This window comes from Camelus bactrianus, chromosome 5, assembly GCF_048773025.1.
Source record: "Camelus bactrianus isolate YW-2024 breed Bactrian camel chromosome 5, ASM4877302v1, whole genome shotgun sequence".
In the NCBI taxonomy this organism is placed as follows: Eukaryota; Metazoa; Chordata; class Mammalia; order Artiodactyla; family Camelidae; genus Camelus; species Camelus bactrianus.
In genome coordinates, this window is record NC_133543.1 from 67208746 (window position 1) to 67222081 (window position 13336).

General features: G+C 41.5%; 1 protein-coding gene across 2 annotated transcripts in view; it reads left to right on the forward strand.

Annotated features, from left to right (window-relative positions):
• Positions 1-13336, forward strand: part of MFSD6 (major facilitator superfamily domain containing 6) — a 69915-nt gene that overhangs the window by 36181 nt on the left and 20398 nt on the right. For both annotated transcript variants that reach the window (XM_074364032.1, XM_074364033.1), the window contains exon 3: positions 12058-12155. In XM_074364032.1, the coding sequence (XP_074220133.1) occupies positions 12058-12155 (98 nt within the window). The remainder of the gene's footprint in view (positions 1-12057; positions 12156-13336) is intronic.

Genomic DNA, 13336 nt, shown 5'->3' on the forward strand with positions numbered 1-13336 from the left:
TCAGTGTCACAAAAAGAGGGGACAAGAGTGGTATGAACAAAATCTACTATTCAGTTAAGTTCCCTGTTTTAAAAAAGGGTAGAGAAAAGTTTCTAGTCCTAAAAATTTATTAGTTGACAAGTTTGGGGCAGGAGTTTATGATAATTGTATTTGTACTGTTTTTTCATGTCTTGAGACATCTGCAAGTTAATTATTACTTCAGGGAAGTTGTTTAGCATTATGAGTTGGGATCACATGGAATTAAATCTGAAAGTTTAAGAAGAGAAAGAGAGAGATGACCTAAAAGCCAGGATTGCTAGAGTTGGTACGACTCTTCACAGTGGGTTCTTTGCACTACCTCAGGGATCAAGGAACCGAGAAGACCAGGGCTCCTTTCAGCCCTGTTGGTGGGGCGAGCCCATCTCGGAGACTTTCCAGGCTCGTCTGGAGACCTGCAGTCTTGATGGACAGGTCCTGTGCCTGTGGTTAGATCTTCCCTAGGTGGAGTCTCCTGGACAGCCCTGACTCTGTTCCCTCTTGCGGTCCTGTGAAGCTGTGTGTGGGGTGGGAGGCGGAGCTGGAGGGTGTGTGCCCCTCCCTTGTTTCTGCTCCTTATAGTCAACTTCTGATTATTTGATTTTGAAGTCTGCTTGCTTGATGCAGCCCTTGTACAGCCCACAGGTAGAGGCAGAAATCCTGGCTCACCCTGTGTCCTGCCTCAGCATTGCAACCTGTTTCCGGGGCTACCTCAACAGAAATGGTCCTTTGGCCCATTTCAGTCTCATAACACAAAATTTTGTTTCTTGGTAAATTTTTCTTTTGTGATCCAGGATATTGGTCAGCTGTTGAGTGGCATTTGCTTTTCTGCTTTCTTCTTACCCCAGTCCTACTAATGAGTCATCAAAGTTTAAAATGTGAACCGTCTTCTAAAGTCAACTCAAACAGACACCCAGCTTCCTTAATCCAAGTGCACAGCTGCTGCCAGAAGCATTAACTACACTAACACAGCCAGTCCCTGTCTCCACTGGTCTAATCAAGAGGCGTTTCTTCCAGCCTGCGTCCAGGTTTGACCTCTTGGGGGAACCTTGGAGTAGGAACATAGCACACTGTTATCACCTACCAAAAGATCCACAGGGCAGGGACCTGGACCTTCCACTGGCCCACCAACTTTGTGGCCCCATTCTACCTCTCCAGACTGCTATTTCCTTGTCTCTGTAAAATAAGAGGGTTGGACTTGATGTGGCTTTGCTTAGTTCTAACTCTAATGATCTAACTTTCTACTTTAGTTGGTTTCAGTTTGTGGAAAACCACACATCAGATCTCACCCCTCCCTGCCCACTCCACCAAGCATTCAGACTTTGAATGGTTTTTGCTGATAAGTCAGAAATATACACAAAGCCATTCATGCCAACTCATTCAGACAACAGACTGTCTAGCCAGTGATAGGGGATGTGATTTATGATAGCCATTGCTGGGGTCTGTATAGAGAACTTTCTTTCTCCAAAGCCGGTTGACTTGAATGGAAGTTAGAGCCCTAAACCTTAGACATTTCTCCATGGGCTGACTCAGACAGGATTTCTCACAGATATGGCTGCTCTTGGTGAAATATTTGCGTTGTGTTGAATAGTACTTTACACATTTGAACAGTGTTTTGCAGTTCTCCTTTATGTACTTACTTGATCTTTTCAAGACTCCTGTAGTATAACCAAGGCTGTTACGACCATTCCTGAGAAGAGTCCCCTTCCTGTGAGCCTGAACCTGGATCCCACCACTTCAGCCACACTGTAGCTAATGCCCCGCCCTGCGGCCATTGTGAAAATGTACTGATTAGCACTGTTTGCCAAAGCCTTTCATTTTACACCAAACACTAGGAAAGTAAATAGCAATCCCTAGATAATGTAATTGAGTAAGTATTGTCAGATTGGTTTGTATAAAATGCTAACAAACCTCCTCTAAGGCAGCCCCCCTCTGACTTTAGAGGCCAGAGAAGCTGCCAGTGGTATCACACACTCTATTTCTGGTCCATGGAGTAAGTGGTTCTTGAGTTAAAAAAAAAAAAAAAAAAAAAGAAAAAGAAAAAAAGAGGCCATTAGGTACACCCTAATCCAATGTGACTGATGTCCTTGTGAGAAGAGGCGTTTGGGACACAGACACGCACAGAAGAAAGCCCACGTGAAGACGTAGGGAGAAGGTGGCCATCTACAAGCCAAAGAGAGGGGCCTCAGGAGGAACTAATCCTGCCAACACCTTGATCTCAGACTTACAGCCTCCAGAATAAGAAAATAAAGAGTGTGGCTTAAGCCACCCAGTCGGTGGTGCTTGTTACAGGAACTGGATAAGCCTAGCTCCATGCCAGCTTAGGTTCCCTTCCCCTCATCCTTAGCAGGTGTTTGGCCCCTGCCAGGGATGTGGAACTTGCTACCTCACAAGGTAGCTAGGATCTTGTGTCGCTTGGGACTCTTTCCCCTGAGGTGGCAGAAAACCTCAACTGAAGTGACTTTAGCAAAACAGGGAGTGTGTTGTTTGGCTGAAGAGCCCAGTGCATGGCCTGAGGTGTGGCTTTAACCAGGTCGCAGACGATGTGGTCAGAGCCTGGTTTCTCCACGCACTAGCTCTGCGTCCTGTTGGTAGGAGGTCCCAGGTGGTCCACACCTTCCCAGGGTCACGTCCAGCTGAAGAGAGAGACTGCTGCGTTGCCCTGGTTTCTGTCAGCAGCTAAAACCACAGTATCTGCTGTGCTGACTGCTCGCAGGTTAGCTTCAGGCTAACGCAGACCCTCTTCAGCAGAAAAGCCCTTCATGTACTTGAATGTCCCTCCTGCAACTTTGCTTCTCCAGTTCCCTCAGGGGTTTTCTCCAGAACATCTCATCCTAGACTCTCCTCTTTTTAATTCCCCCTCATTCTGACTCCTTGTCCCCCCCCCCCCCCAGTGATCTCCTAACTGTACCCACTTCCTGCTGTGGTCTGGCCAAAGTCAAGAACGGTAGGATTATTATGTCCTTTTGGTTTGGTCATGATATTCCTTTAGCCTGAATTTTGATAAACTTGTATAGTTCTCTTAAATTTAGCTTAGGGTCAACTAAGACTCTTGTGGCCTTTTTCAAAGTAATAGTTGTGACAGTTGTCAATGATTCTTGTCTGGAAATGATAGAATTTGTATTTTATGTATGCCTCAGGCCATCTCATGGAAAACTTTTAAACAAAATCATGGTGTGTGTGGGTGTGTGTATGTGTATGTGTGTTGGTCATATGACTTTTACCCAAATGGAAACAGTGAGAACAAAACAGCATATTGTATCTTTCAAGTGATTGGGTTCCATTAATCAAGGTTCTGTTTTGTTTTAAACATCCTTATTTTTCTACCTAGAGATATACACAGCTAATAAAAAGTAGATTGATAAACTAAAAGAACAATGGAGAGGAGTAAATATGGCCAGGAACCAGCTCAGTGACCCGGCTGATGGTTACCATAATTATACTCCTAGCTTATCAGTCATTTGGAGAGGAAAGATTTGAAGGCAGTAAAATAAAAAATTACTTAGACCAGCAGAAACTGAGACTTCACTTTTACCTTTTATTTTTCTACTAGAAAAAAGTAGAAGGAAGTATTAGTAGCCGCAGAAAGCATGCAGAGCTAAATGAATATTCTTTTTACCCCATTTACTCTTCTGACATACAGTGTGGTTCTTACACTCTGTTCGGGGCAGTGGCTGGCTCCACCTGCTTGGTGATAGAAGCTTGATGGCTTCCAGGGTCTCTTTTGGTGATGTGATCCCTTTGGCTGTGCTGTGCCTGGTGTGGGAGTGCCACTGACTCTGAGCTTTGTGGTTTATATGCTCTTACTCTTCCGGTGAGATAGACCTGTGGGTACTCGGGGACCTTGTTATCTGCTTGTGCATATGTGTTGAGGATCCATTCTGTGGGCCTCCAGGATGCCCCAAACAAAACTATAGTCAGCAATTCATTGAACTGCTGCTTGTTAACACAAATGACTGAAAATTTATCTTTAAGCATAGCCTATTAACAGTAGTCAAAAATGGTGCCAAATATGGACATCCATTTTTCTTTGTGATCCTAGTTCTAGGCCTTTTTTATAAGTCAATTCATTCTTTCACATACCCATCACTTATTCCTATACCATGATCAAGTGTCTTATTATACATATATATATAATTACAGATATGCATATATAATTACAAATATAATATGTGCATACACACAAATAATTACAAGTATAATACGTGCATAGTCTACCTTTATATCTTGTTCATTACCATGTCCTTGGCACATAGCACAGAATATGTTCAATAAATATTTGCTGAGTGATGTTCTATTTAAAGTATTTCTATTTTCCCTCTAGTCCATGAATATTTAGTGAGTGCCTCCTGTGTGTTGAGCACTGGAGATTAATCTGAGCCAATATAATATGAAATAGTCACCCTGCGTGGAGCATACAGTCACGTTGTCGATGTCCAGGTACAAGTGAGATTAGGGTTGTGAGGAAAAGGCATGTGATGCTGTGATCACGTGTAAGGAGCCGAGTGAGATCTGAAGAAGGAGTAGGACATCAGGTAGGGATAGGTGGGGACAGTGGCCCAGTGGATCCATTGGGAGTTCATGTGGCTGCAGACAGAGCGAGGCAGAGCATTGTGCCAGATAGGATACAATAAAAGATGTTTTATAATAGAATCTTGTTTATGCTAGCAGTTTTGATTCACAGGTTCCCACTGTATTCCATATAATCCTTTCTGATTATCCAGGTGACTCTTGAAGCAAACAAGTGCTTTTCTTAAGTTTTCCTCTAGAGACTACCATTTTCTTTGCCCCGGAAGAACAGAATCATGGCAGCGTTGAGTATTTCATGGGCCTTTCTTCACTATTTCTATGACTATTTGACTTACACCCAATCTCACAACAGATTCAAAATATAGAAATAGTACCGCATATTAATCTAGCTAGGATGTTGTGTTATTTTTATGCCAAAATAGAAACCCAGATAATGATCCCTTCAGGTTGGAGGACCATAGATCAGACATGAAACATCATTTGCTGTGTCTCTTTATAGCTACTTGAAACAGTGCCTGATCTCTATTCTTTGAGAAAGTGGATAAACAGATGGGAAGAAATTCAGGAGTACTAAAAGAAATTCGTCCAGTAAAGTCTCTCTCCCACGCTTGGGACAGTCCCCCAGTCATCCTCCCTAGAAGTGTAAGAGGTTCTAGTGTCTTGCACCAGAGGCAGTCACTTCGTATGTAAGTACACACATGCATGTGTGACTCTCTCTCTCTGACGTGAAGATTGGAATGCAGTACTTACTATTCTGCAGTGACTTTTCACTCCCTTTAGGTGACAGCATCTCTAGTTAGTGGCAGGTGGATTAATGATAAAACAGCGTATTCACAGCGTAAACATTTGAAAACCCGAAAATATAAAAACATTTGCTAATCTTTTGATGTAGGGCTAAACCTTTTTCTTGAAAACAATTCTGCTTTGGGAGTTAAACCACACCCATAATCTATGATTTCCATCAGTTTCGGTTTCTTTGGTGTGGAACATGAACTTAAAAGATACTTTCAAAGCAATCTGACTGCAAAATTTTTTGTTAAATTACTGTAACCAAATTTTTTGGTTGCTTTCTCATGCCTTATTTGACAGTTTTTTCTATCTTTTAAACCCCTTGTTTTTATGTTATTATCAAATGTATATAACTCATTATACAAACTCAAAATCTTCAGAAATATATTCCTTAGACAATGAATGGTCCTGTAATCACAAATCTCCAAGGTAACCATCCATCGTGGTTTGGTGTCTGTCTCCTTCCAGATTTGTTTACGTACTAACAACTTGAGTTTTGAGACACACACACGGCATTTTATGACACAGTGACCAGGAAGTTGTTGCTTTAAGAGACTTTTCTTTTGGTTCCCAACAGGAGATATTTAGAAATGTGTGCTGGGGGGGCATTTTCAGTTGTTTTAGAGACGGACACTTAATGCCTACGGGCCAGGGAGCCTAAACATCCCACAGTGAATGGGTGGGTCCCAGATGATAAAGAATCAGACCATGAATAATGGAAGTGGCCCACTGAGAAACACTATTTTCATGAGAACAGTGCTGCTTCTTGGCCTCATGTTTTATCAGTTTACAGAAGATTATATTAAATTACGTTACTGTAACTCATTGAACACTTGAGCAAGGCAGACTCCTTCTGAGTACAAGGTGGAAAAGACGCAGTCTTTGCCTCATGGGAACTCACAGTCCTCTGTGTGTAGCGCTTGTCGGCTGTGACAAGTGCTCTAATGGAAGCAGTATAACAGGAACAGAGGGAGATAGGATCAGTTATACCTGCAGACATGTGAGAAGGTTTCTTAGAAGAGATGAGCCCTTTCAAGGAGAGGACTCTCAGTCAAAGGTACTAGCGCCTGAAGTCCTGTCTTGGGAAGAGGAAGAGGTATGTCGTCAGCTCTGCCACTTCTACGTAAGGACTTGGCCTGAGTACGAGATGTGGCAGCGCCTGCCACGTGTTGCTCAGGTCATTGACTCTTGGCCACGTGTCCACTCTCTGTCTGGCTGCTCCTGCTACCTCTGTGGCATGGGGAAAGTATCCTAGGGTGGTAGCTTGGGCCCCTTGCTTTGGGTGGGAATTCCAAGGAATGCCAGCTAGAATCCTTTCAAGCCAGCCAGCCCTGGGAGTGGGACACAGGATGGCAGGGAATGCCACGGAGAGGTCAAGAAAGGAGAGGCAGGACACAAGATTCCAAACAGTGACAGTAAAACTCTGTTTTGCTAGACGGGGGCAGAGAATTCCTGGGGGGGCCACCCACAGGAACATTATATCATGGGGTTTGGTTGGGAGGAAAGGGTTGGCTATGAGAAAAACAGGAATTTTCTAGACTAAAATTTAACTCAAGGCCTAAACCTTCTATCTTCTAGAGAGTTTAGATATCTGTTTTCCTACCTTCTTAAGCTGACAAGGGAACATCATGTTACTGTAAGGTCGTCAGTGTAAATTGGTGTTTATGCTGGAAATAAGCTTCATTCCTGGGGAGGAGGGCACTGCTTACACTGAATGCTTACATTAAGCAGCAGAATCTTGACCTTCGTTAGCAGCTGATGTTTGCCAGCTCTACAAAGACATCTGTAACAATATCTGCAGGAGGTTCTTTTTTTAACTGACAAGTCCTTATAGACCGTAGAAGGATGATACTGTTTACCATAGAAAACCTAAGATGATTCCTAGGAGGCAGACTAAAGGCTGTGCTCCAAGTATCTGATATTAATGACCATTTCTTTCTCACGAGGAAGTCGTGTTCCTAATGAAATTCTAGCCAGGTGTAGCCGAGGACATCGTCTGAGTGGTCTGTAACCTTTCGAAATGCTACTTTCTGAATCTTGGCTTGTTGCTGGTCTGCCTTCATCTTCGCCCAGGCCCCAGACCAACGCTTGTGTGCTTTGGAATGTGCGTCTTTGTGCGACGGTTTGTAACACAGATTGAGAGCATGTTCAGTCTGCATCTGCAAATTCTCCACTTCTGGTTAATAAAAGCCATCCTCATCCAGGGTATTTTGTTTTCCTCCAGTGCTTTTTCTTTTTTGAGGACCTTTTCGGTTTCTCTGATAGAGGCTTTGCAAAATGCTTGCTGCCAATTACTCATTTGGCTGAGAATGGGTTCTCCTTGCCTGGTGCTGCTCTTCTGTCTCACACATCTGAGAGCCTTGTAGGGTAATCCTGCTTAGGTCTTTCTTTGCTGCTCATACCCTGTATTATCTCTGGAATAGAGAATGATTTCCAGGTGGATCTGGGCTTGAGAAGTTCGCTCATCTCTTTGTAGGTCCTTAGACTTTGATCCTTCTTATATTTTTCAAATACCCTCTCTATCTGTAAATCCTTGAGGTTTTATGGTTAACCTTGTTTCTGTGGTTCCCTCTCCCTGTGATGCTTATCCCTGTCTCTTTGTCTATTTGCTTCTAACCCAGGTGTCCTGGAACCCCCAGGGGTAGCTAAGAACCTCTCCTTTGTGCTGCCGTAGCACTTTGTGCAGACCCCTTACAATATTGTATTTATTTGCTCATGTGTCTGTCTCCTTACTAGAGTGTAATTTCCTCAAAGGTAAAGAGGATTTCTCTTCATTTTTATTCCCCTTCAGTCCAGTATAGTGTATGGTACATAGTGGTATCTCAGTTAATTTATTGAGCAAAATTCATGTTTTTTGCAGCTTAGAAGCATTCTCAGGGGACATTCAGCCATATTATATAGATGTTTTAAATTAGAAAAGTAGGGCATCATAATTAAATTGCAGGATGACTCACATGTATCTGTATCTTGAATTCTGTCTTTCTGGGAAAAGAGTACCAGCTTTATTATAAGATAATCACCAATCAACTTATTCTGCCAACACTGTGAATTGTGGTTTTGTAAGAAATTAGAATCTCATGAGCACTTTTCTGCTACCACTACATTTTGCTCAAATGCAGAATCAAGGAGTTTGACAAGTGATTTGGGTTTTCTGTGATGCAGTGTTTTCTGCTGAATCATTTGCTCCTTTTACCAGTTGTGTTCTTTGTGGATAAGCTCACTTGTCTGTACCGTCTGTTTTTAAAATCGCCTTTGTTTCTTGCCTGCTTTTGTACCTACTGGCTTCCTGTTGTGACACAAGAAAGCAGTGACGTTTCTGAGCTGTGTCACTGTAGGTGCTCAGTAGGCATCTGCATCTCGTGGCAAGACATGGTTTAGACTGTTCTTCTGTATTTCCAGACCTCTTAAGTCTCAGGAAAGTGCTAGGACCCCAAATGTGTGCTCTGTATTCAGCATAAAGAACCTGATTGTCCAGAAGATGGTCTTGTAAAACATAAATTCCTTTTTATTAGCAGATCCTTAATTTGGTGAGGGTGAGTTACTCATTTGCTAGGGCAGCCTTAACAAAGTACCACAGACTGGATGGCTTAAAAAAACACAAATCTATTTCCTCACAGTTCTGGAAGCTGAAAGTCTAAGATCAAGGTGTTGGCAGGACTGATTTCTTCTGAGGATTTCTCCCCTTGGCTCATCTTCCAAGTGTCTTCGCCTGGTCTCCCCTCTATGCCTGTCTCCTAATCTCTTCTTATCAGGACACCAGTCACGCTGGCTTAGGGCCCACCCTCATAAAATAGTTTTACCGTAATTACCTGTCGAGAGGCCCTTGTCTTCAAGTACAGCCACACCCTGAGGTACTGCGGGGTTAGCATTTACGACTTTAATATACGAATTTTAGAGGGGGACACAGTTCAGCCCATAACAGTGAATACAGTGAATACAGCAGTTTAACTGTCCCATTCAAATATTAAAGAGAGTCTTGGGTTGCTGCAATATTTTTCAGTGACTATTCGATAAATATGTGTCTACTTCTTCCCCTTTTCATAGATCAAAATGCTGCCTTCCTTTCTGCCCATATTTTACTTACTCTTGCTGATTTTTTGAAGCCACTGGCTTCTCCAGAACAGTTGGTGAGAAAGGAATGCTGATGTTCCTCTCTTTTGGAATTAAGAGGTAAAAGTTGTATCAGGAAACAAAAGGGCACTTGGATACTGTTCTTTAAAGTAGCAATAATAATAATACCACTTATTGAGTGCTTTTTATTGGCAGCTCATTGTGTTGTAATTATGACAACAAGCCTGCAGAATCGATGTTGTTATCTGCTTGATATATGAGGAAATTAGGGATCAAAGTGATGAACTAACACGCTCTGGATACTTCTTATTTTGTGTTTTCTCCTTTAAAGCATCTGTTTGGTCCTGAAGGACTATCAGTTGTGAGATTAGAAACGTGGGAAAGAAAGATATTATCAAGCTCATAGCTACTGGGCTTGTTGGTGGCATCTTGAGACCTGAGGGTCCCAGGTGTTCCGGACTGCAGTGGCTGAGTTCCATGCGGGTAGAGGTTTGACGGCATAGCATAGCCTGCCTCTTAAACTGGGCTGATTGGCTCTGGGTTACTGTAGGCCAGGGCCTGTGGACTATGGCCTAGATTGAATAACAGTTGTCATGGTAACCCTGCTTTAGAAGTGGGCTCCAAAGGAAGGTTCAGGATAGGCAATGTGAACACAAGGAAGATGTATTACTACATTTTTTTATGATGGGATAACCGAAAAGAATTCCTGGGAGCTGTTGGAGTGAGCTAGATCAGTGGTTCTCCGCCTTTTGGCTCAGTATCTGACTAACCTGGGGAGCTTTCAGAAGCATAATGCCTGGGTTCCAATCCTAGAGAGCCTTAATTGAGAGTACCGTGGGCCTGAACATCTGTAGTTTTTAACAGCTACCCGAGTAAATCTGATACGCGGCCAGAATTAGTAAGAACTAATGAGCTAGGCCAGAGGTGGGCAAGCTATGACCCCTGGGGTCGGATCTGGATACTTTTCTGTACTTTTAAGTGGTTGAAAAAAGTCACAAGAGGAATACTATTTTGTGACACATGACAAAGCATATGAAATTTAAATTTCCGTGTTTATAATTCAGATTTTATTGAAACACAGCCGTCCATGTTCATTCATTTACGTATCGTCTGTGGTTGCTTTCATGCTACTACAGCAGAGTTGAGTGGTTGCAAGAGACCTGCAAGCCCAAACTGTTCACTGTATGGCCCTAGAAAATGTTTGCTGCCCCTGCGTTAGGCTAAGTTGACGTCATCAGCAGAGCTGGTTTAGAATTTAGAAGGAAACATATTTGTGTGACTCGTGTGTTTGTATAGTGTATTTTGCATTTTAACTTCCTGTGGGCTTTTTGTTGTTGTTTCCTAGCAGAGGTACCCTGGTTGATGGATTTATAGCAAGTTTGTTCAGCAGACTTTTTTATCAAACAGGACTGAAAAGGAAAAAAGTAAAAAAACATAATGTCCACAGATGTCCACAGAATATGATAATCTAGACCTTTTCATTACTGAAGTTCTCCTAAATCCCTTCTAATATCCATTTCCTATCCCATCCCTACCCTTCAACGCTTTTTTTTTTTTTTTTTTTTTTGGTATTTCCCTGTCTTCTGTTTCGTATTTGCAGTTAATACCAGCTGGATGCCTCAGAACATTTCCTTTCCTCGATCCAAAGTTAGAAAAAGAGAACACCATTTATAGGAATGATTTTAATATAAAAATACAGTTGAGCAAGATTAGGAAAATACCACTGATTGTCAGATTGGTTTATTTCTTTTACCTTCTAGTTTTCCTCCACCTGGATTTAGAAAACAACAAAAGCATTAAGGTTGGGAAAATTAACAGAAAACGGAAAACAACCGAGAAGAAGCAGTCCCTACCATTGGGTTATGTTTTGTAAAGAGAAGCAGCCACTGTTTGCTTCCAAACCACCTGTCCGGTTCAGAATGAGAGAGCTCGTAACCTTATGCTTGGACTCACCATTTTAGGCCTTTATTTATTTTGTTTTTATTCCTAATTTTGGAGGTGGTGATTGTGAGGGGGAAAGCTAGAGGCTGATATGTATTTATCAGTTTTGTAAGCATGTGATAGATCTCATGGATTGTTTTTCCTAAGTAATGAACTTGAATCAATTGAATTGATAGGAAGAAGTATTTGATTTCCAAATAGTTTATTATTTATCCCTGGATGATAGTTTTCAATGACCTTGAGAGTGTCTTTGTGAAACTGCTTGGTAACTTGGGTATTGCAAGTGAGGCCACATATTCACGTGTTCTCTTTTTTTCCTGTCCTTCCCCCTTCATGGTGAAGTGGCTACAATCCCAGGGATATTTACCCTGTAGCCACCTGGAAGGAAGCCAGCAGTGTCATTAGGGATGGCAGTATGCCCAGACTATCTTAAAAAAGCATCATCTCTGCTACTAATTAAGTTTCAGGAAGGGTGATGTTCACTTTTATATTAACAAGCATTTTGAAAAGACTGAGGGCAGATATGTTGGAGGCAATCTTCTTATTCCTCAGAGTTCATGGTTAAATTTAATTGTCCGTTAGCTTCCCCACTCCTGAGTTTGGAACACTGTCTGCTGGATGATGGATGTTTTGGGCAGGGGAAAATGTAGGTGATGTTTGTGTGTTTTATCTCTACTGGAGCCTCAACTTATATTCCTTGGTTCTTTTTAGGGTTCTGTACATTGGCCTGGCCTGCAATACGGCTCGCTATATTTATATTTCCTACCTGGAAAATGCCTGGACTGTTCTCCCCATGGAAGTTCTTCAAGGTAGGTTAAGAGCTGGAATTAGAATTATTTTTCTACTTGACTAAGTTATGACTACAGGAAAGTTCAGTAGCCTTGAGCACCTGACTCTGCGAAGGAAGGGCAGACTTACATTTTATATGATTTTGAAGTGATTGTTAAGGAAGAGGTGACGGACGACAGGGCAGCTGACTCAGTTATTCTGAGTGTTCTGTGTTTGTTGAGCCAACAAAGCTCAATTTGTCCCACACCCTTGTGATTAAACAAAGAAAGAGGAACTCTGCAATAAGCTTATGTACAGTTGTTAGGCGAACACATACAAAGGTGGTTTTAAATATACAAAGATATATTTGTTAAAAGATTTTGGTGTTTTTGTTTTTGTATGTTAACCTGCAAAAAAAAGCTATAATAATTATTTTATTTCTTCAGTTACTTTGATCACATCTAGTGATTTATAACTAAAGCTTTATATTCAGACTGTTGTTTTCCCATGAACCTTTAAAATCTTTGCTCAGATATATTGACCTGAATTCTCTTTGTTTCACTCGACTGTTTCCCTTCAACATATAACTTAAAAAAAAATCCCTAGGAGGCTCTTTCCATGTGGCTTAAGGAAATGAAGACGTGGATTTCTGTTCATGTCAGTGCATATAATATCCTAAGAAGCTCTGTTAGCAGCTTGGTTAAAACATTTGGTGATTGGCATTATGATTAAAATTAAGCTTCAGGACTCAAGCTTGGAGTAGACTCAGCTCCTAAATCATTAATTGTACCAAATAGTCTGTGATTATATACAATTTCATTAGCTTTATAGGTTGCCATTATCATTTTCCCTAACCCTGAGGATGCAAATTCAGCACAATCAACATAATTAATTCTTTGTCATGGTATCTAAGATGAAAGACTCACAGTCATATATCTAAACAAAATGTACGAAATGCAAGCTCATTCATCAGATCCCATCATGGCAATGACAAAAAAAAAAATCCTGTGCTAATTGAAAGGAGATATAATTTATATTCACATTATAATGATAAAATTCAAATATTTACACACTCTGAAGGTGATTTTTCGCAGATCTGATGCAATGGTGTAATTGATGAAAGGAGGCTTTGTTTATAAATATAGAGAAATGGAAATTTGGTCTTATAAGAAGAAATTACTGTTTATAATAATTAGAACTCTAGGATAGTTTTGGAGAGGGG